At 44.0% G+C, this 24,650-nt stretch overlaps 1 protein-coding gene across 4 annotated transcripts in view; it reads right to left on the bottom strand.

Moving 5' to 3' along the window:
- The window catches only part of TTYH3 (tweety family member 3), a 76,373-nt gene that overhangs the window by 12,397 nt on the left and 39,326 nt on the right, over nt 1-24,650 (bottom strand). For 2 of the 4 annotated variants that reach the window (XM_054842379.1, XM_054842380.1), the window contains exons 2-12: nt 23,759-23,928; nt 17,238-17,349; nt 16,399-16,619; nt 15,545-15,640; nt 12,903-12,975; nt 12,473-12,548; nt 4,708-4,763; nt 3,347-3,439; nt 3,134-3,226; nt 2,251-2,387; nt 48-224 (exon numbers count right to left, since the gene is read on the bottom strand). In XM_054842379.1, coding sequence (XP_054698354.1) covers nt 48-224; nt 2,251-2,387; nt 3,134-3,226; nt 3,347-3,439; nt 4,708-4,763; nt 12,473-12,548; nt 12,903-12,975; nt 15,545-15,640; nt 16,399-16,619; nt 17,238-17,349; nt 23,759-23,928 — 1,304 coding nt within the window. The remainder of the gene's footprint in view (nt 1-47; nt 225-2,250; nt 2,388-3,133; nt 3,227-3,346; nt 3,440-4,707; nt 4,764-12,472; nt 12,549-12,902; nt 12,976-15,544; nt 15,641-16,398; nt 16,620-17,237; nt 17,350-23,758; nt 23,929-24,650) is intronic. The other 2 variants (XM_054842381.1, XM_054842382.1) reach the window with 2 other exon arrangements.

The raw sequence follows: 24,650 nt of genomic DNA, 5'->3' as shown, positions 1-24,650 counted from the left end.
AGCAACCTGGACAAGCCGCAATACAGCCTTCTTGTCGGGATACTCACATGTACTCTGTGACGGGAGCATTGCTGACTGTGTGTGCTGCTGCTGGAATGCTGGTCTCACTGCCATAACTACTCCCACAGCTATAGAGGCTGGGCATGTGCACTCTGTAAAGATTATCATGTGTTTGTCTACTCCCTTGAGCAGCTGATTCTTCTTCCCCATCATCATCTGAGCTTCTGCAAGAAGGAGAAAAAGTTCCTCCTAGAACCCTACAATTACCCCGCACATGGGGTTTGCAGGAAACCATGGTAATCCTAGGAACCTCCCAACCATCTTCCACACCTCCACATTTATACCCATTTGGGATGCCTCAGGGTGGCAGTGTCAAACACAGCCTACACCACAGTGACTCAGACCTCCCACAGATACCATCTGGACTTTGACACTGCCTGATCCCCTACAGTCTCCCTACTGTCTTCTCTCTGGGCAGTTGCAGAACTGTGCTGTCTGCCAAGCCCTGTCATACAACCAAAAGGATGGACACGTCCCAAAATACACAGAAAAAAAGAAAAAAGAAAAAGAGATGCAGGCAGTAGGGGTATAGTGCCATGCACCCCACAGAAAGCATCCTTCAAAACGGCAATCTGTGTCCTTCCATTTCTTGTAGCCATGTCCAAAGACCTTTTAAGGATAAGTCTCTGTAGACTTCTCTGAAGTCCCATTCTGGTTACAAAGGGTCTGCTTCAGCTTCTAGCAAAATCTCAGAAGCCTTAACAGAGACTAACTTGCAACATTTCTGTCTAAAGGCTTTCTTCTCTCAAAAATGCCAAGATTTTAAATAAATTCTAATGCAGAGCAGAGCTGTTTGCTAGCTGGTTCCTTCTCCCCTTTGCCATAGTATTCTCTTGTCCCTCCTATATAATATACACTGCTATTTTATCTCCCTAATTACGGGATGAAGCACCAAGGTTTGAAATATATTTTAGCAACGCTTGACAAAGCTAAAGTAAAAGGTTCTACAGGAAGCGCTCTGCTGCTGGGTGAAACAGCACGGGCATCGCTAGAACATCCCAAATGTCACCTGGAGGGTCTGTACCACAAGGTGGCACTGAAGATTTATTCAGGGAAATGCAGCCTGCACAGTCTATTATGGGCAGCGAAGTATAACATCCTCGACCTCCTGGAGGGAGGCAGAGGAAGAAATGGTGCTCCGGGGAATGCAAGAGAGGATCTTTCAGTTCACAGCAGCAGCTTGAGCCTTGCTGGGGTTGGCAGGGCAGGCAGCAGCCCACATGGAAGGCAGCACAAGAGATACCACTGTGTAAACCCTTCTCCTTCAAACAGGCAGACTGCCATTCTCTTCTTGATCATGTCTCGGCAGCTGCATGTGGAAGAGGTAAGGAAACCAGCCATTTTCTTAAGTGCTATTCTGACGTGTTTCCCAAGGCTTTCTCTGTGGGTACTGCAGGCCTGGCGGGCTCTGGCTTCCTGCTATTGTTTCGGATGTTCCATTTTACTTTGAACCCTGAGCCTGGGCTTAGACCACAAAAATCATGTTTGAGGACCACAGAAGAGAATTTGCTGCACAGTCTACTGCTCTACAAGAACAGAAAACTCAAAGCTATTTTAATAGCTGCGTGTGGTGCAGCAGCCAGTCAGTGAAGCAAAGGTTTCCTCGAGACTTACTGATCAGCCTGGTTACCATCATTAATACTAGTTCCAAATAACTCTGCTGTTAGGTGATTGCCACCAGTTTGCAAGTATCTCATCTGCCCATGCTATTACCAGCAAGACAAGTCCCGGTTTCTATTAGCTATGCAAGCCAGTCACCCCAGAACGAGCAAAGCCAAGAAGGCAAGTGTGAACAGCTTCTCATTCCAATTCTCTTCCCCATACTAGAACAAACGCCTCAAAGCAATGCAAGAGAATAGGTATTTTACAGAGATGGCACATAGTTCAAGCATTACCTCTCTCTACAGCTATAATCATTCATCTCTGACTTGACTCATAGTCCTCCAGTGTACTGAATACTCTGCACACGCAATATTCCAGTGCAATAAGGTTCAGATGTAAATATTAATCACAGCCAGAGCAAAAGCCAACAGCTTTTTTTCTGTTGGACCTGTGCTTATAAAGCCTCATCCCTCACACTCCTGGGATCATATGGGAAAGAGCTCCATATGCTCATGGGCACAAATCCAATAGCCAGTCTTCATTAGGAAAGAGCTCTACAATGCTACAGGATCTCAACCCTCTCTATACCTCTTTTGCTGCCAAGTGTGTGGGACGCTGCACACAATGGAACTGAACATGAGGGCTGTGACAAAGGAGAAGAGAACCAGGTAGATGAGGCCTTCCACTCCATCATAGCAAAAGCCCGTCAAAGCCTGGACGTAATCCTGGAGAGAAAAATGAGCAGAGTTTCCTGATCACTAGAGAGTTAACATTGAGCTCTAATTTAAAAGCCCTTCCCCCAGATTATGTTCTCCGAAACAACTTACGAGATTGTAGTCCCTTTTCCAGTGAATACTTCTATTTTAATTTTGGGGACCTCAACTGTTTTGCATAACTGGTCTTAACCCTTATTCCCCTTCATAAAACCCAACTCGGATATAGACATGGGAATATTTTCAACCCCACACAGTAAGAGTTTAAAAGGAAAAAAACCCAAAACCACACCCAAGGCAAACTTATCTACCCAACTTCAGATGTCATATTTTTCATTAAGCCTCTCAGCTCCTTCACTATGTCCCATGGCCCAAGAACAAGCATGGACTATCTGTTTCTCTACCTTTGGACATGCAGCTAGGGCAACAGCTAGGCCATGCGATACTGCAGCTATAAGGCATTCCATTGGAAAGGCAACAAAGTATGAGATATAGAAAAAAAATTAAGGTCCCTGAAATCTTAGGGCTGCAGCTTGTATAGGTATGCTCATATAGGTGCGTGTTATCTAGTTACCTATCCTGATCTTTAAACACAAAGCTAACCTGATCCAAATTCCCGTTCTCCTTTCTGCTGAAGTCAATCAGTAAAAGCTGTTGTAAACTGTTTTGGCACAGCAGAGATGTGAAACTCCAAAATAATCAGTACACTACAGGATCTACACCTCCTTTGGTCTTAAGCCCAGTTACCAAGTACTCACCAAATGCAGACTCCGACAGTCTACTAAAGCTGTCAGTTGCTGCAAGTTGATCTCTGTTGAATTTAAAACCTCCTGGATCCGAGTAAGATACTCCTGTAAGCAACAAGCTAGCGATTACAGCAAGGAAATGGCTTAGCAGGAGCTGATCTTGGGCTTTGCACAAGGGTAAGGGAAGCCAGAAAGCACAGGGAAAGCAAACCTGAGGACAGTTACCTTGGAGGTCGGGTGCTCTCTGCTTGCTGACCTCATGAGTTCCATAACATCATCTTGCATTTCCACCAGAGCCTTGTGGCTTCCTGACAGCTTCTGCTCAACACAAAACATGCAATGTTTCAGCAATTAAGGCCACACGAACCAACAGAACTCATGGGAAAAGACTTAAACTCTGCTTCCCAAATACTGAAGTATGATCTGTGTGAATGGTACAAGTTAAGGATGTCTCAACTGACATGGGTGCAGCTGCATTAGGGTTAAGTTTGACTTTTACCAACCTGGAAGAAGTACAGACAGACAGAAGAGGGAAAGAGAAGAACCAAAAGAAAAAAAAAAACCCCACAACTAAGAAACCGACATACACAAAAACCATACACCCGGCCAGGGCCAGCTCCAGGATACAGGAGAAGAGAAAGATACAACGCACTCATGTTCTCACCACAAAGCACATCTGGATTTTTCTATTAAATCAGATGGCTGAGAAAGCGTTAATGTTAACACTAGAAGTTGTTTGTACTGAGGCACAGTCTTTGGATCCCATTAAAGCATCCATGGGAATTTCACATGCAATAGCATGTCAGAGTATACCAAGCAATCAGAAATGCAACAGATGGCAACAGTGCATCATACCACAGCTTGGAGTGTTCTTACTCCACCCTTAAAACAGAGGAAGACAAGACTTAGAAAATCCTAAATATAAATGGTGAAGCAGCTGGTGTCTGCCAAACGGTGGGTGGTGTGGGTTCATTCTGGCCTCTGAGACATAAGACAAAGTTTGGGATGGGCCCAGGTGCTGTTCCTCAGCCCCCACACAAAAAAAATAATGACTCACATTTATACTTTGGGATACAAACCCTTCAACATCCAAGGGATTTAAGAGGCGTATGTGAGAATCACTCCCTCACCCACAGAAGTGGCTGCATTTTGGGAGTGGAATGTTGCCACTGTTCAACCCAAAAGAACCCGCAAGAGGAGATTCAAAGCAGGAAGTATGTAGTTTCCCACCCTGGTATTAATTGTGGGTGCTCTGTCTCCACATTGCTGCTCTTAGAAGAGTGCCATGTAAACAGAGGTACCATGGATAAAGCCATGGTCCTCACCACATCACACACAGGCCCTTCTAAGAGGGCATTCTGGACCTGAAGCTATGCAGGTACTGATAAGCTGGAGGAAAATTGCTCACTAAATCATAGTGCCACCTCTTGCACAGCTGGAAAGTAGCTACCAAAGCTTTACCCACAGGTGGAGTGCTCCCTAAAGCTAACACCTTGCAACTTGCTGCATGCTGGCATCAAAAGCCTTTAACTGATACCCTGCAGGATGCTGACAAGGGGTGAAGGAGCTAGGATGCTTTCACTCACCTGCTGGAAAGGGTTGGGGTATCCAGCACTACAGGTAATGTAATAGCGGAGAGTATCTACAAAGATAAAAGAAAAGAAAGTCATGCTAGATACATTGTTCCAGCTTTGCAGTATTTTACAGCTGCCACAAGGGAGGTGTTAGGTTCTGAAAGCAATACACAAAATGAAAATGCAATATAAATGGAATCACTTCCCTCTCTCCATGCAGGATTACAGTGCACGGATGGCACTGGAGAAAGGGATGTAAACTGCCTTTGGGGAGAAAAGAAAGATTTGTTTTCCTTCTTTTTTTTTAAAAAAAAAACAAACAGTGAAAGGCAATGGGTCTGCCCCACTTAAATGGTTAGATGAAACATCCAAAAAGTTTTATTCAGAAGTCAACACTATCCACGGTATAAACATAAGACAAGACCTCGGTCTAGGATAAATCCAACTGGATGTTTAATTTCTGCAACTTCCAACTGTCAGAATACCATTCTACGGTCACTGAAAGCAACCACAGACTGCTGCCTAGGGCACACAGCAGGAAGACAACTCAACTTTCACCCAGTTCAGTTCACCAGCTAGGTCACTACACAGCCACAAAATATTAGCACAGGAGAGGTAGTAGCAGTGACATAAATACAGGCTGCTATCAAAAATACCTGTGGAAGCATGCTGTTGGGCCAAAGGAGGTGCTTGCACACATCCCTGTGCTACTACACAATGCTGAATATACTGCTTCCTAAGTGAACAAGTTCAAGCGTTTCATTAAAAAAAAAAAAAAAAAGACATCTTCACAACTGGGGAGTCTTCTGTTATGTTCAAGGACAGACTGGGATTTAGGCAATGTTCTGTAGAAGAACATAAAGTCCTCCTAGTTCAAGAAAATCATAACTTTCAGTAATATTTCTTAAAAATGGTATCACTTTGAAAGCAAGTGAGGAAATGGATGGAAGACAACAAGTTCTTGTCTTTCTGACATGTATTAGGGATGAACACGTAAATAGTAGTCTGTTTTCTGACGGATGTCACTTGCATGCAATTAGACCTTAATTAGAAGGCTTTAATTACACTTCAACTAGAAAGAGTGCACATCATTTGTTTTGCATCCTCCTTTTGATTTATGCAAAAAAGATATTTTCGGTACTTAGTCAATACTGCAGACTTGATCAGGAAAGAAAGTTCTTACCATGTATTAGGATAACAGCAACATGCTATCTGTTCGAGGAACCTCAGATCATTCGCTGGTAACATCCCGAAAGTTAGTCTTAATTCTGAGTAGCTCTACCAGGAGTCGCAGTACAGTGAAGATGTACTCAAACTTCCAGATAAGCCTGTTACAGTGCTCTGCTAGCAAAATCACTTATTTCCACGCTTGAAGACGCACTTTTATTTCTCCTCATTCAGATGTGTATGAAACCAGCCTGGTGCCTTCAGGAGCCCTCCATAATACTACACCAACTGCCGGCATGCCCAAGTTACAAGTATCAGGCTTTTCCCTGCCTTTCTCAATAACACTATGGAGGGAGGGAGCTCTGAAAGACTTGATCATCCAAACACTGTCAGATTATTTCTCAAACATTTACAGTTCCTCTTCAGATGAATGGAGAGTGTCAGCTCAGCAAAAGCAAGGGTAGCATTTGCTTGGTGAAGATGACAAAAGCCCCAAAACACACATTTCCCCCTCCTCACTAGCATCCTTTTCTCCATTCTTTTTAATCTTCTGTCTGTGACTTTCAGTAACACATATTCCAGGCTGCAAAGATATTCTAATCAGTCCCAACTCAGAAATCAGTCAAAGGCACAACCACAAGCAAGCGGAGCTGTGAAGGAAGCAGACCTGACTGTATCCTGACTCTGCCACGCTTCCCATAAATATTGAATGCACCTTTCGGCAAGCCAACACACTGGAGACCAAGTGGTACAACACAGACTGTCAGCTCCCTGCACAATGGCAATGCAACCTGATAGCTGTTATCTATAATTCATTAGCCTACTTTGGGGCAGCTTTTGCCAGCTGCTCCATCTCCCCACCACCAACTCTTTCTCTGGGATGACTTACATGTCCCCAGCCAAGCCTCTAAACAGCAATTAGCAAAATCTGGGCAGGTAGGATGGCAGCAAGAACTGCTTTGTGCACCTCACTTTGGGCAGACCACACAAATGACTGTCCATAACTACTGAGCCAAGGAAAGGACTGCTTCTCCCAGGCTCATAAATCACACTCAATTGCTAGGGAAAAATGGATTAAAACACACCTGTGCTGAGAGAACAGCATAGCAACAGTAATCCACAGCATCACACATGGCAACCTAAAGGAGCTGTGATCTTGTCAACTATTTATTTTAAAACAACAAACCACTAAAAGTTTCTCTTAGACTCCCACAGTGGTATCAAGTTTACATTGTCTTTGTAGGTGCATTAAATTACATGACATACCGCTAATACATAGCTCCAGAAATGCTTCTTCAGGGCCTTCTGGATCATCCCTGGTGGGCAGATTACAGATGAGAGTTCCTGATATCATCATAGTTTGCAGCTTGTAAGCCCAGGATAAAGATTGCTGGTTACAAGTGAAGTGAAAAGCAGCACAGTGAAATAAGTGCTTCCCTTGCTTCACCCTGGAAGGCAGGATCAACAAGGCTGCACTGTGGTAGTGCTGGCTTTGCAGCTGACAAGTGTGACACTCCGTACATAAAATGTGCTTTTCAAAACGGCAAAGCCAGCAGGAGCAGCTTTCCCCTGCACTGAACCCAGCATGCTAATAGCTGTGGTGCTTTAAAACTAAAGCTGCAATAGGCAGTAAGGCTGCCTTAAAGTGATCCTCTGCTGCAAAGCCTGCAAATTAAAAGCAGTGTGACCCCTGCCTCCATACCACTAGGATGGGAAAGAGCAGGAGGCACCTTCACCAGTTTTAAATCTGCTGGAGGCTATCTTGTACAACACCAAATCTCACATTTCTGTCCAGGAACCAGCTATACTAACCCATCATTTGCACTCTGCTAACAGCTCCAGGCAATTTCTTTCTATAATTATCTTTCTGATGCATTTTCTTCTTAACAAAAATTCCTGAAGGTTAGATCTGATTTTTGAAGCCGGCCTTTAGGCAATCTAGTTTATAGGAGAAGGGTTAGGCAGGGTCACATTTGCAGCTGTCTATGCCTGCTGTTGCTAGCAGCAATCCTCCTGACCCGCTCTCTTGGTGCACAGACAGTGTGGGAGCAGAAGGCAAGGAAGGGAACTACACGAAATGCTTTATTTTTGCAAAGTCTGTTTTTCCTAGAAAGGAAAGTAGAACTGCCTCCTAAAGACAGCTTCAGCTGCTAGATCTACTTATTGCTTCTGCAACCATGGAGACTTACTATTCACTGCAAAGCCCAGCAAAACCGGCATTATGCACCCACCAAAAGGCAGCAAGAAGGTCTGTAGGGAAAAGAGCAATCAGAAAAAAGATCCTAGTTAAAAAAACCAAACCACAACCAAAAACCACACCTAGAACAGCTTTTCCCAGCCCTTCATCTCTAATTGAGCATTCTCTAAGCAGCTTGCATTTTACATATAAACCCAGATGATACTGTCTCTGACAGTATTCAAATTTCTCAGAGAAATTTGAAGTATATGACCTGTGATGTCAAAGGAAGACCGACTCTTCTGGCCAGATTTTCATGCCCAGGTAAGAAGTTCTTCACCAAGAGTTTTCTTTCCCTAAGGCAATGGTCTGACAGCAAAGGGAGGTATCTGCATAACATTTATATTCTCTCATATACGCTACTTGTGCTGGTAAAATCAGTCATCGCGAGCCTTCAGCAAAGAGCTTGTAGCCATCCCACATGCCCTCCGCTTAAGGTTTTCTGCTAATCAGGAGTCCAACAAAACCATGCAGGAAAACACAGTTTCTCAACACCGGCATCAGCTCAGCAGGATTCTTGACAGCGCTTCTTTGGGCAAACTCTTTTCTACAGCGCCTGCTGAGCTCAGGTAACAACCGTGCAAACACCACATGCCCTGCGTGAGGTTTTGTCCTGACCTTACTTCTAGAGAGGAAAGGGAGGTAGTGGTGGTGTTCATCCTCCAGTTCATCCAGCTCTGGGCTTCTAAGATGAGAGTGAACCAGTGAGAGGCCAGTCAGGAGGCACGTGAGACAAGAATGCTTGCTGCATGTATCTGAGCAGCTAAGTCTCAGCATCCAGCCTGACCAACTTGGCTGGATTGAAGGTAAAAGGCTCCGTTATCTATCCCCGGAGGTTTGCAGTTCCTTCAGATGAAGGAAGTGTCTCTTTGCCACGCGGATTTCCAGTAAGAGCATCTGGAGAAAGCTCTTCCTGTTGTTTAGACAGATTGTGCTTTTTTATTTAAATTTTGTGCAATAAGTCATCTGATAATAACATAATATCAATGAAAAAGAATGAGCCTAGAAGATGGCCTCCTGCTTTGAAAATAAACATCTTGGCTGCACCAAGTCTTTTTACTAGCAGCAGGAGCCGATTATACAGCCACTGTTCAACTCTATTGGCTTTATCTCAATTAATGAATACTGGGCGAGTTAGGCATATATATCAGCCTCTTCTGTAAAATGATTTAAGTCTCTCCTTCTCCAGGAAACCTGCATTAAGGCGCTCTGCCCCCCATTCCCCCTCCTTTTTTTTAATGCAGCACATTTTATCTACAAAACAATGACATCTCCTCTTCAGCTAAAAACATGACAACAATAATAATCCACTTAATCAGATTATTCTCAGCTCCATTAATTCTATTTAGATTTGCAAACAGCAATTAATACACAAACAGGAATATTAACATACTAGTTGCCCAGTATCCACCACAGTTATTTTTCTGTGAAAACTCCTGTAACAGCCATCACCAAAAAAGCATTGCATATGCAAACCTAGATGACTCAATCCTAGTCTGAATGCCAGAGCATAGGGCTGGGAATATTATAACACATCATATTTGAAAAAAACAACAGCAGTGATTAAAGGGAAAAATTGATCCAGCACTACAAAGCTGCTTAAGATTACTTTTTGGTTCTTATATCCTTAAAAATAGGCAGCAGCACCTAGCTCAGTATGCCATACCCCAGCACCGGCCTAAAGCCTACACCCAGGGAGGACCGGAAACATGAGTGCCCTCTCAGCCCAACTTCAGCTCAAGTGATTCCCAGGGTAAATGCAATTCCCACATATATGGTAACTCCCAAAGGATTCTTCTACCACGCACTACCTGAGCCCCTCCACCCACTCACACCCTCTCTTAGTCATCTCTTTTCTGAGCTGAAAAATCATGGTCAGATACACTCTGGTGAAACTAGCTGGAGCAGTCTTAAAGCATTTCTGCCTCATCTGTCTACACTGCTGTTAACGACAGAGAGCATCACCCACAGGGCAGAGGCAGCAAACTAGAGAGCGTGAAGAGTCCATGCACTAGAATTGGGAGCCTTCAAACAGGGCAGCTTCCTCCAAGAGGACAGCATTAATGTTGGCTCCCAGCTGCCTCCCCTGTCTCCTCAAGCTCATCACTCTCATCGTATATATGGCTCAACTGACCACAAAGCAGCTGCTACAAGTTACAGCCAAGCGTATTAAGGGATACCAACACTTATTTCAGATTTTTAAAGATCTTTCTTGGGATTAAAGTGTCATGGAACAGTTCCACGCTGCAATCCTTGTGTTGTGATTTTCCTTCCTGCTCAGGTGCACAGGACAGTCCCAACACTGGGGACCAAGAGCTATTTCTGTAGCTTTCTGATCATAAGCAGCAGTGAAAATCCACATGGGAAGGCAGAACATTCAATCATCTCCCAACCAGCTGCCTAGTGCTATGGCAGGCTCAGAAGTTAGACTGATTTCCTTCTGGAAAAAAGGAAAAGGCACTCATGAACACTCACCGGCTGCCTGACAGCAGGGATCTGACACACCAGCAACCCACGGAAGGGGCCACCCTTCCAACTCAAGCCTGTGACAACACCTGCTCTTCCTCCTCTTCAGCGTTTCGCTTGGACCCGTTCACTGTTATTTATGGAGCCTTCACAACTGTTATAGCTGGCAGTGCTGCCAGAACAGAGCCTGATTTCACCCGGGGGAGCTGACTGTCCCTGCTGGGGGAAGCAGGAGGAGGGACGGGAATGTCAGTCCTGCACTCACCGTTAGCCTCTAAATGAATGACACTGATTAACAAAAAACTGCAGGAGCCAAGCAGACAAGGACAACTGAAATGGAGAAGTAGCACAAAGGGGAATTTCTTCAGTTTCCCAGGGTCAATCTAATTGTCACCAAGCATGCTCCAGAGCTGATTTGGGTTACCAGATTATTACAGCTCACAGCTGGAATTAGCATCAGACATTTCCCCTTGGCCTCACTGACCCATTTGCCTCCTTGAACAACTAGGAGACTAGCCTGGTACCTGAAGCCACATCTTCGCCACCTTCACAGCCAAGAGAGGATTTTCATCTTGTGCGGTGCTAAACCGTCATTCTCTTCCCCTATGGCACTTCTTTGTTACAAAGAGAGCTGCCTGGCTCTATCCTCTTCTTCTGAGGAAATGAATAAAAAAAGGCATTCCAAAAATAAGCTGCAGGATGGTAGTATCAACCTGTACGTACTCTTTTATACTACATTCTGCCTCCAGACATAAACATTTCTTATTGCTTCCAATCCATTCTCAGCCATAGCTACATACCTAATTTCCTACCAGTTGCACAGTAAGAGGCAGCATTTGGCTGAGCGCACGGCCATACACTAGACCTTCTGTACACAAGGCAAAGATTCTCTGAATATTCTCTGAATTCTCCTGCCACTAAATAAGAACCAGAAAAGCCACAAGTGGCTCCTTTTGCAACTTCGTTTCATTGCTTATTTGTGTTTTATCATACACATAACTATATAGAGGAACTATTGGGGGAGAGAAGGTAGGAGAAAAGCTAACTTTGTTATCTAAGCAGCTAACTCAGTCCCGAAAAATACTTCTCCTTTTTAGCACTTATGGTATCCCTGCTGGCAGACACCCAACCACTTTTTTATTAAGCCACAGTTCTTAAAGCCACTTTTGCCCCTTCGAGGTCCAAATTGGAGGTGCCCCTCATCTCACCAACCACTTCAGTCTAAATTAGGAGCGACAAACCCCAAATCCAACAGTGCTTCAGCTGGATGCCACTGCGATGCAGGCATATTGCTTTAAATGGAACAGGATAAACAAAGCAGTCAAAATATTATATTTATAATGGAAAGGGAAATTCATACTTCTCTTTGTGGCTGTTTCCATTCATTTACCCTTTAAATTGGCTTTAAAGGAACTCCTACTTATAGCCACCATTAAGAGAAAAAAGTGATATGTATTTGTTCATAACAGATATAAAAGTAAGTATTCTAGATTCAGGAATACAGACCCAAAAGCAAGTTTTAAAAATGAGAACTCAAACTGCACGCTGCTATTGCCGCAGTTCTGTCACTTAGAGAGGAGAACAAGATTCAAGAGTGCTACATTTAAAGCAAAATAATCCAGGGACTTCTGGTCCATCTTATCAGGTGTTTCCACCTAAGGGCCAAGACAGAAGAAAGGTTCTGAGGGCTCTTCTGACAAAGAAGAGCGACATGTGTGCTTCCGAACAGGGTATAAATGCTTCTTTGGGAAGAACATTGGTTTTCCACAGCTCCACACACGCCTGCTTTTCCCACTGTACGCAGGCTCCTCTGTTCCAAACGACGCCTTAAATTCTCAGCCATTGCCATGCTCCTATGTGACAACTGGAGCCGCAGTACCCTGTGCAAAAGCCAGTCCCAGCACTTACCAGTGCTAAGCACTGTGTTCTCTTCAACCACTTTGGAGACGTAAGCATCAGGGTTAATACAGAAGTCACTGGAGCCCTGGATATAGATGCAAGACAAAAGGGAAAAGGAATATCAAAGAACGCCGGTATAAAAGAGTGGTTGAGCCAGGTTAACATCAGGGAACCCTCTACTATAGGGGTGTTTCAGATGCTGAAGTCTCTCATCGTCATCCCCACTAGCACTGCTTTACACAACTGCAGCAGTGCAGGAGTAGTAGCTAGCGCACCACACCACGGAGGAAGGAGAAGCTCTGTACTTTCCATAGATGCAAATTGCTAGGACAGCTACTTCGAACAAGATGCACTGTAGAACAGGCACAGCGTAACATTAATACCATGTCTGATAAACGTGCAGCAAGGGGTGAATGGGCCTTGGATGAGAGCCACTTACCACAGCGATAGCCAACTCCAGACCCAAGGAGCCCCAGCTGACAATCAGGGCAAACACCCCAAGCAAGCACACCCTGTGGGGAGACAGACAGATGGCAGATGTAGAAACTCTGATTTCAAGCAGATCTTTTCACAAGATGTATTATTTGGAGTTCAAAGCAATTACCAAACCCAAGAAACTATCAACCACTGCATCTTCAGATAAGCCATCCCATTTCACATGTCATGGACAGCAGCAACCAGAGAAGTTTATGTCCAGTTGTTGATTCTCACGTTACCTGGCCCTGGGGCTGCAGGGGAAGGAAGAAGAGGGTGGAAGCAAAGTCTTGCCCTGCTTCTAGCAGGGAAGCCAAAGGCACAGAGACACCAGGGTGGCTGTAGGAAATGCAGATTGGCAGATGGATGGCTACAGTCCCATCGCTTCCCCTATTCCCATTCTGGACTTTACTTTCCAAGTCCAAAAGGTACTCAAGGAAAAATATGCCATATCAACAAATCCCACAAAAACATACTGATCCAGAATTGGACAAATCCCTCCTGTTTCTAGGATAAACAAGGTTATCAGGTGTAAGCACTGCATGGCTACAGATGGTGGGAGGGAACACTCAGCCCCTATTAGGACACCTGGCTTTGGTTCCAAGCTGCATGCGTCTGGACAGCACCTAAGCATCCCTCATAGACCCAGGAGAGACAGTCACCTGCAGGCAAACAGTTCAGAGCAACAGTTTAGGTGCCTACACTGCCATGCAAGTCCATCTCTGCACAGATTCAGAGTTTCGTTCTGACAGCTGGACCTCATTACCGAGAAAAATAGTGGGAAGTGTCTGCTATCAAGCAGCAAGGCAGAGGGATGACAGAGCAGTTGTCTCAGGGATGTTCAGCTACGCACACACCAGTGGAAAAGGCTTTTGCACTTCTCCAACCAGCACATTAGCTCTTTACCTTTGCTGTCAGCATGAGTGCTAGAGATATTTAGGCAAAAGTGCTCCTCAACTCCCTCAGGCATGGGGATGCAGACTAATAAGCAGTGCCATTTTATGTACCCCAATCTTCAAAGTAAAGGGGCACTGGCTTGCCCTCTTCAGGGATGCTTTTACCTTCAGGTTTTGAAACACGAGTAGGGCCCCACCCACCCCCTGAAGAAAACAAAACAAAAATCTGTTCCTAACCAAGACAGTCTTTATTCAAACCTAGTGTAAGCATCTCTGAGGAAGGGACGTACATCTTTTCTGCTACATTTGTCTCACTGAAGACTAGAGCTTTTAAAAAAATAAATCTATGGGCCTACATTTAAAAAAATAAAATCCCTCAGTTTACCAGCTTATTTTAATTCTGAATAATCCCCATTCTCTGAACAGATCTGTGGCTCATCTTGCAGAAGTCATGGAGCTTCACCAGACTGATTGCTATGCAGCACTCTGGAATAAGATGGCTAAAGACTTTATTATGCTATTTCCAAATGGATGCAAAAATCATCAGCCGTGGATCAGAAAGGTTCTGTGGTTTTACAACGGAAGGACAACACGGCTTGGTGCCTCCAGCTGAGCATGGTAATCAATTCAATAAGACACATTTTTGTTTTACTTTAAATGAAGATGACTGGGTCAGTATCTGATTGCTTGGCTAAAAGATCTAAAACTGGCATTTCACCATCTTGCTTGGCTGTGATACACTTGCTCCTTTATGCTATGTGCTCCCTTTGGGGAATGCCTTAGTATGAACTTCTGGCTAACAGGGAATGAGATTCTAATTTAAACCCTGGGTTTACCATCTGTGCATACACTTGGACTTTTGTCTGTGTAACCTGCCAGGTATGAAGTCATCTGGCAAATAATAAATCTGAATATGCATTCCAATTATTAATGGCATCACCACGTACCAGGATAAACTCTTGGCCATGTCAGTTGTCAAACTGTCTCTGTGTTTATGATATCCGTATCTTTGCCAAATATGCCAAGCTAAACCAAGCTACAAGATAGGGAGAGGAATATTTTTTCTTGTAATGGTGCACGAGCATGGCAGCATTTGCAGTGCTTTTTAGAAATAGACACGCATTAATATTGCGGTACCATGGCAACAAGACTCCTCCTCATAACTGTACAAACCATTGCTTGTTCTCAGTTTAATATCTCTTCAGGTGTGACAGCCAAAGGTAAACAAAGAGCAGATCGTGACACAAAAGGCATGCTACCAGGTTGTGTAGACACATGCAATGCTTATCATCCATTAACAAATGCCTTCACAACTATAGAGAATTAAAGGGAGATTTTTCAAGTCTGTACATTTAAGGGAGGATATTCACATCACTATCTCCGAGCAAACAGAGACTACCAGCGTCACCTAGCAGAAGGCAGACTGCCCAGATGACTTCCTCGTCTTTGATAAGAAAGCAACGGACACCAGTACCGCCGTGTTTTACAGCTGAAGAGCCTTCCTGTGAACATCTGCCATGTGTAGCCCTAATCCTACCCACAAAGCTACACTCTACAAAGTCTCTCTACATTAAGAGGCAAATTTAAGATATTCAGTCTCAGGAGTCCTTGATGGCAACTGATAACAGTCTGGAGGTTTCAACTAGCATTTTAAACAGGCACTTGCATTCAGCTGGCCTTCCTTATGCACTGCGCCTGGGTCAGGACTTACCCCATAAGAATGGCCCTGGAGTTTCTAATAAGCCCAAAGAGCACCAGCAAACAGATCAGGACATGGAAAAGGAGCAGGCCCAGGTATGCCAGCCACCTGCAGCAAACAAAAACATAGTCTGCAAAGGAAAACTGGTGTATAAGAGTCACAGATAAAAACGTAACCCTTAAATAAAAGCCACAACAAACAATACATCTCCAGAGGGCTCTGGTCTGGAGTCGAGGCAGGTAGAAGCATTTACACAACATGCCCAGCATACACAGTTGTTGAGAAATGAAAACGGCTAATCTTGTTCTAGCGTAAAGTTATAGGAAACTGGACATCACTGGGTGAAGAGGAGGCATTGCAGCTTCTTGAACTTCCTAGACATTTGTTGGAAAATGCTTCAGTTATTTATTTCGTACACGTGAATAGCAGTTTTCTTTTGTGGAAATCTTTTATTAAATATGTTTAATAAAAAGGAATGTTAGGGTGTGGTGTTAACTTATGGAACTAGTGCCGTTTTCTGCTCTAGTTAATGTGTCACACAACTACAATGTGCTTATTAGTACACAACAGTAGCTCTGTCTGTGGCTGTTTTCTTCCCCAGTGTTAGAACACAAGCTGCAGATTTTGTACATTGAGAATGTTTTCCTTCAGATGGTAATAAACACAGTTAAGAAAAAAGTCGTTGTCACGCATTTTGATTTAAATCAAATGCGATTTTGTTGTAAGAAATGAATCAGCTGGGTGGGCCAATAGCACCTGCAGCAACATATATAGCCTTTGGCTCAGCCACCCAGAAAACACACATCATTGCTGCAAAACAAGCCAAAACAGATGCTAGAATCACTACACTACAGCATGCTACACACCTGTACCAGTCATAGAGGTCAATCTCAATTGCCAGCTCCTCCAGAGACACCTCTTCATTCTTCCAAAAGGGGATCTCAGTTGTTTGCCTCACCAGATCATCCAAAAGACCTTGCAGTTTCTGGATAACATGCAGGTAGTCTGTCTGCTTCGTGAACATCTCCTCCAGGATGAGCAAGTTTGGTTCCACTGTTTGGTTCAGGGCTACTGCGGTATCTAGTACCTATAGTATGGCAAAGAAAAAAATAAAAATAATTAAAGGACAGGAAGTCAAGGAAGTAAAAAAGGATTCATCCTTGCTAGCAAGTTATGCACAGCTTCCAGATTACCAGTCCTGTCTTAAGAGGCTCAGACTGCTTACCCTTCAAAAGCAACTTATAAGCATCTATGAATTAAATTGTTTGCAAGTAGTCCAATGAGGCATCTCAGCTGAGCCTTTAACACATGTACACATTTTGCAGCCATCAGGGTTGCAGTACAATACCATGAAATTAGAGGTAGCATAGGAACAACTGATTGTACTAAAATGATACGTTTTACTAAGACTTGTCTGCTTTGGTCTGCCTCCTCTTCTGGCGTGTGGAAGAGAGCTGATCAGAAGCTGTTTTTAAACCTAGCAAAGAGAAGACTTCATTTAACAAGCTGTGTTTGCTTTGGTATTTTTAGAAGAGCTGAAGAAATCACCACTCCATTAATGAAAATTTTAGCACATCTCTAAGCCCAGAGACTAACAAAAAAGAGGGAGAGATACAGGCACAGCCATATTCAAGGGAAGAGATGCTGAGCAAGTTTGCTCGTTCCCATAGTCCTCATTTGCTAGCAAGTCTCCCCTAGCGCTTACCCGGTCTTGGACACCTGCCACGGTGCGGTTTGCATGGCGTAGCGAGTAGGTCAGCCGGTGAATGCCGTCGCTGGTCTCTCCATTCCCATAGAAGCCAACGGCAATTCCAGCACTGCAGAGAAAACAGGAAAGGGTAGAGTTAAAGCTAAAAGGCAAGCTATATAATGCACAGCTTACCGCTACAGTCCCCTTGTTAGTCACATCAGCACTCTCCACAGAAAGGGAAGCTGCACACCTCCCAAAGGGTAGCTGCAGTAGTCATATTCCTCAACAACCACTAAAAAAAAAACCCCTCACCTGTAAACAGTTACCCTTGTTTTCCATGCAGGCACCAAGTCTCTGTATAGCATCCATATGACAAACAGAGGAACACCATCCCTTCTCAAGATGTACGTTTTGGTTATGACACAATAATGAAAATCTGTTAAGAGACCTGTTGGACAGTTCAGATCTAGCCATGGGCAACCAGAAATCCACCCAGCCAAGCAGCTCTCCAGTGGCTCCTGCAAGAGCTACCATTGCTATGTCAGGAGACATATGCCTTCTCTGGACATGAAATACAGATTGTTTTGTTCCATTTTTTAGAAGCAAGACACAAAGAGCTTGCATTGACTACTTGGTAGTGGTGGTTCGTCTAGGTTCATTATCCATACCCTCTTCTCTACACTGAGGTGTCTACGAACATCATCTATCTTGATTTATCTTCCCCATCAGAAGCACTTGTGTCACACTGATACGGAGTACTGGGAAGGAAGGCTTAATAACTCACTGGGACAAAAGACTTATTTTTAAACCAAGTGAATTTCAAGCTTGCAGACACAATTCAACTCAAGCTGCTTAGCAAATTACCACCTATCAGCTGATTTGCCATAACTGTCCACACATATCAGTCTGCCCCACTTATGAAGTAAACCATATTAGCTTAAGCCTCACTGAAGATCCTGTAAATGAGTTGCAAACAGGAGATTATCTCATGCAAGTCAGCGATACCTCTTCAATTAAGACATCACTGCAGGAACTCACAATTCCTCTTCCCAAGCCCATTTTTCCTCATAACAGAGGAGGAAAGAACTTGTGAATGGGTCACACAACTAAACTCAGGGCAAACAAACATTACCAAGACACAAATTTCCTATTCTCATGTCATATTTAGCTTCAGAGCACCCAGGATCTTTTCTGGGAAGGTTCTCAAGACACTGAGGTTGTTTCCGTGGTAGTGGAAAGGAAGGTGGTGCTTTTGGTGTAAATCTAAAATTATTCTGGATGAAACATTTAGTTTCTTCACAACAACTTTGTACTTGGGTTATAGCACTGCCCTCAGAGTTGCTGTGAAGGGGGAATAAAAGAGGAAGGAAACAAGCCAAACAACAGCCTTCAAACAAGTAAGCTCAGTGCCTTTGTTTAACAGGAAGGGTCACTAAAAGATGGTAGGCATTCTTCACCACCATCACCACCCGGCTGGGAAATGAACCCAAGTAGGTAGGCCAGAGTGGGCTTTGTCTAGATAAGAGACCCTTGCACAGATTTGCTCTGGCACATACCATCAACCTGCATTCCAAATGACTGTTTCTGCTCCTCTCCATGAGAGGACAGCATCCGTCCCTCCTTTCCTGGGCTCATCCACTTCAGAAAGAGTGAGCAGAACAATACAGTTCACCTGGTTGCATTTCTACTTTTTCTGCATACACACAAGAAATGGAAGCAAAGATCACGCACTGGAAGCGGATCCACTATGAAAATCTGTGTCAGCCTCATGCTTTTTCCAACAATTGAATCTCCATAAATTATAGAGAGCTTGGCCCATAAAAGCTTCAGCTGAAGTCTTCCAGGGACAGTAGGCAGCCTACATCACATAGAGAAAGAGAGGTAGCAGGTATGTAACTCTTAATATTTAGCATTAATTCAAGAAATCAGCCTCTTTCTTCATGAACACCATTCCTCAAACATTTTCCTAATGCAAATGATGCTGATAATTAAAGAGATAAAAGCCCTGGTTGCAGCTATCAGAGCTTGATAATGCATGCCTAGGATGCACAAGGGTGGAGGGAATAAAAAGACAAACACACATCCTGCCCCCCCCCCCCCCCCAAACTAGAGATGTTACAGATCCAGAGCTATGCCCAGGATAAGGCAACTCAGCATCCCATTGCAGCAATTACAAACCTCTGGCTTGAATTTCTCCTTGTCTTATTACAGCAAACAAATTCAGACAGACCCTTTCACTCTCCTGAGCAGCAGAAAACTTTAACAGTTGTTTCTACTACAGACACCAAATAAATTCCAGAACATTCTTGACATTGAATATGCAGATCTGACCCCTTTAATTGGTGAGTGATTTTTATTCAGCCTGTTACAGCTACTAGAAGCCTATTCTTTCAGCAAAGGCTTGGTAAGTACCCAAAACCTGCTGCTTGGCTCTCAGTATTCCCAGCACAGTAGCACTGTTTTGGTGGAAAAGACTCAGAAACAGCACTCTGAAGTAGCAGCAGTCATCTTATCCTTCAGGATGCAACACAGCTAGGTATATTAGCCAGACTGCTCAAAGGTACCATTTATGAAGTGCTAGCAACTACAGGCAAGCAACTTGCAACTCGTTACCCTGTTCAAGGCAGAATCACCCCAGCAGCCATCCTCATAGGCTTCCTATCCAGCCTGCCATGAACCACAGCTTCAGCTGCCCTTAACCCTCTAGGCACAGTCACTACTCCTGAAAGAAAACACTAGAACAACAGGAATTGGAATAAAAGCCATTTAATTCAAGTAACAAATTTCTCTAGACATGCGTATCACACATTCACTGGAAACTACCAATAAAGCATTAATTATTCCATTACTGCCCAGCAAAAGCCAGCTCTGCATTCACACTCTGTGCTACCAAGAGCAACTTACACAGCCATTCCTTCTCCTAGGAGCAAGCTGTACAGTTTTGTGGCGGTTCCCCTTTCTACCATGCTAGAGAGGGAAGGAAACCACCCCTGAAGCCCAGAAGCCCAGGCTGGGGGCAGCTGCCCAGATCCACGCTGTGACTGAGGAGGGATCAGAGCTGAAGGGCAGGCAGTGAGGGAAGAGGAAAGAACCACTGCTTTTTAGTTTTCTGTTTGCATTTGGCTTCATCTAAATCCAACAGTTGTTTCAAATCCCTGCCTACACACACTGGTATAAGTTGCTATTGTCTAAAGCAGATTTAAGGATTTGCACTAGTTTTTAACTACCTTTTATTTGATTAAGGGGAAACAGAGGAGCTCCATCTATTTAAGCACATTCTTTTAAAATAAAAATAGATCAACTTGTCTTAACCCAACACCTTAAGTCCTTGAGGTCAGGACAAATCACATGGCTTCTTGCACAAACCCCGGGAGGCTCAGCAGCCTAAGATACAGCAGATCCATCTCCCAGTACAGGATGACAAAATCATCACCCAATCGGGAATCGTGCATTTCTATCATGCAGCGTGGATACAGGAACAGCATTCCTGAATGACACAGCTTTTTTCCACCCTAGCACCCTCTGGAAGATACTCCAACGCATTTTCAACGCTTCTATAGGAAACTCATCTCCACTTCTGCTATTCTTGCTTCTGTCGCACTCCCCTCCCTAGCGCACACACACCTCTCTCCAACTGAATCCACACCATCCCATCCTCAGTTCTTCCTCCCAAACCTACCTTTGTCAGTCTCCTGTCACTTCTTCCACTGCCCCCAGGCTCTCCTGTCTTCCTTCTCGCTCGTATTTTTGCATAAAAATCTTAAAAATCAATCTTTAAGCTCTTACATTTAAAAAGTTGCTCCTGCTGTTCAATACTGCATTTAAAGAGCCAATTGGCTACTTAGTCATTTTGCTAAGTTTTAGGAAACCCACTTATGTTAAGTCACAAAAACCACTGCACTCCTGAGATTAACACTATCATCACTGTCTCACCCACAGAAACACACTAGAGAGAGACAGCACACTGTAACAGCTCTTCAAAGAATTATAGGACATGAGATAGAAGAGCACCATGCCATGATTTCTGTGTATTCCTACACGTACAAAAGTATGATTTAAAGTACTGCAGGTTGTGTACATACACTTCAGCATCACTGTTCAGCAAGACCCAAGAAATTCAAGTCTGGGGCATACCTTTCCTATTGTTTGTATGCAGGAGTCACGTGGGCTTAAGACATCCCTTGATAAAGAACCAGAAGAAAAAAAAAGTCAAGTGTAATTCCAAATTAGCTTGCAATGTGACCTGCAAAAAACCTTTTCTGGATTACAGCAGGTACACGTGAACAGCAGAGCGTTAACCTGACAGAGAGCACATACGTGCCTTCTGGTGGAGAGATCCTCCCGTTGCAATACCCACAAACGCACAGTGAAAACCCCTCTGGGTACCCAGTCACCAGCCTGAAGAGATGAACACTAGCCATTCACATCACATCCTTAGAAATGAATAATCTAACTACACCAAGTCATCTTTAATTACAGGAACTTCATAAGGAGAGCTCTTTTTAGACTTCATGTTCTCAGGAGGTATGTTAATTTGTCTGTCTAATTACCGCCTTGCACTTTCGCACCAAGGGAAAGCGCTATTACTGGCACTTCAGAAAGCAAGTTTTCACCATCTATTTGTACCCATTTTTTTCAGGTACCTTCACCATGAAGGTTCCTACCCACCTTTGGAGCTGAGTTCCCTTCTGGGAGAGTTAGGGTCACCTAACTGACAGATGAGATGATTTATAAGACCACTCCCCCTACACAGAAACCGATCAAAATCGGTAAGGACTAGAAATGAACTAAGTATTCAAGGAATAGTCTAGGCAAATCATTCCTGCAGCGCAGCTAGAGCAACTGGGAAGACTCATTAGAGACATTTTGTTGGAGAGCTCCTGTTAACCAGTTATGCCTTCCTGCTGGCTGAGCATTCTCCATTTTGCTTAGCAGGAAATATCAAGTCATTAGGAAACAGTGATCCATAGTACACAGCAGGATTCACAGTATAAACAGCCCTCTGGGATTAAGTACTACCTAGATAAGCAACTAATAGGCACGGCTGGACTTAACCAGAGTTAACTAGTTCTCAGCTAGGAAGACAATACTCCATGGTGCTTGGACAGACCAGACCAGCTGCTGTTTGGAACCTCTCACTGCTTTACCATCCAAGCTACTTCTCTTCCCTTGGGTACGGTGGTGCAAACTGCCTCCCAGGTCAGGCAGGCAGCCAGAACAGCCTTACTGCCCATCGCTCTGAACCACAACAGCATCTGCCAGCCTGGCACTTCTGTTTTGGGTAAAGCACAGCTAGGATAGGATATATCCTATGGACTAATCTTTAACTGCTGGACTTCCTGCTAGCACAGATTAGATTCCTTGCTTGTCAGAAGTCATATCTGCATTCCTGGCTAGATGCTGAGCACAGAATGCCAAGAGGCACCGGTTTGAGGGCACTGTCATGTCCAGCTGCTCTGAGAGGGGCAGAACACCAACCATGGCTTTGCGGGAGAGCAGCAGCACTGGACAGCACCTTCACTCACCACGGTTGGTCCCAACCTGCTATCACTGACTTCAGAGTAGAAATTTAAAACTTGATTAAAAAAAGTCAAGACAAATATTCATCCAAGATCACTGTAGATTCAGGTAGAATCTTAGTTTTAAGATTACTCACGCACTTAATACTTGCAAAAACAAATAGTACACCAAGGATGAGAACCAATGGCTCAACTTTTGAGGAAGCCTAAGCAGTTTTCCAGCTTGCGGAGCTGACTAGGAGTTGCATCAAGTTTACCACAATTTATATGTTGACCTTCCAACTTTAAATTGTCTCACACGCGCTCTGGGAGACGTGCAGAATACCTCCTTCTCACCCATTCTACAATAAAAACAAACACAACTACCACACTCTGAAGCAGCTGTCTTGGACACATACGCTGCGTAACAATAGCTAACAAGAGCCTGTAGCAGCAGCAGCACAACTATAAATAGCATCAGCTAGAGCTTCTGTAAGAAAGGGTTAGGACCACAGCACTTTCAGTAGGGTGGAATGGATGCAGCTGAAGCTCTTGAGTTCACTGAAAAAGAAAGGTGAATGATGCTGAGATTTCTTCTTTGCAAGTTGTTCTCTGGTTTGCCTTTCCATTCCAGGCACCTATTTGCAGTCAGCAAAGCACACAAGAGGTCCCTGCAAAGATGGCGATATTGGCTAGGGCATCAGCTCTCCTCAACACTGAGCCCCTGCCTCTAGAGGTAAATCCACTCCCAGCCACTGAACTCACAACACCGTGTCCTTGATGTACCACTTGCGAAGTATCAAAGAGCAGGACATTTGCTATTCCTTTTCACATTGTTCAAACCATTAGGCAGTTCAGCAAGTGGTAGAAAGGAAGAAAAAACATTACAGACATTTAAAACATTCATACACCAAGTGGAAAGAGGGATTACTGCCAACATTCACTAACTACAGACACAGCATATCAAGTATGAAAACGCACACACAGGATACACCACTCCAAAAAACAGGGAAGATCCCTTTCTGGCATCAACCATACCTGCACACCAGGGTTGCAATGATGACACACCATGCCGTACAGCAGCAGTCAGCATTTAGATGTTCTTCGCTCTTCCGATGGCGACAGCACAGCCAAAATGAGTAGAACAGGAGAAAGAGCAGGTCCAGAGCAAGGCAGGAAAGAGCGATGCCGCCCAACAGCAACAGGGCCTGCGGAAAACAGAGACGGATGTCACATCTGGCCATGGCACAGCCATAGCAGGGGGTGTAATCAGCGCCCAGATGTTTAAGGGCTCTGCAATAGGACAGTGCTGAAGGGATACCTTGAAAACAAGTTGGTTTGTGATTTTTGTGTATTTTTTAAATATAAACAGGAAATTTTTAGCCCCACTTCCTGCCCTCTCTGCATCCCACTCAATGAAAGCATGTTCTGTACCTAAGCAGTAAACAGCCAAGCCATTTGTCTGTCCCAGTCTGCAAACAACCTAAGTGAATCAGAGAGTTTCCTCTTTACTCCTGATCAGAGGTCAGCAGATTTAAAGAAGGAAAAAAAGACTTCAGCTGGCTGCCTCTATCCGTACAGTTCTTTAATCTTCATGAATAAATATGCAGGCTTATTCATTAGAAATCTAAGGGCATGAGTGGGTTTGAAAGGGGGTGGAATTTGTTATACAGGCGTGAGATTGATTTTTTTAAAAATTAATCCCCATGCAATACTTCTGTTCAAGGCAGACCTAGAATAAATTCTAAACCCTTCCATATACCATCCATGTATATAGGTACAACAAATGTGGATGCTATAGACACACTGGCTTGGAGCTGTCACAAGCTGAGTTATTGTGTTATACCTATTTCTAGTCAGATGTTCCTGGGAGGAAAGAGAAAAAGTGTTTAACTCCGTTCCAATTTCTTTTTATTCAGAAAATCCTGTC

Source organism: Grus americana, chromosome 15, assembly GCF_028858705.1.
Source record: "Grus americana isolate bGruAme1 chromosome 15, bGruAme1.mat, whole genome shotgun sequence".
Taxonomy (NCBI): Eukaryota; Metazoa; Chordata; class Aves; order Gruiformes; family Gruidae; genus Grus; species Grus americana.
Note: the sequence above shows the minus strand (reverse complement) of the source record. Positions and strands in the feature narration are given on the sequence as shown.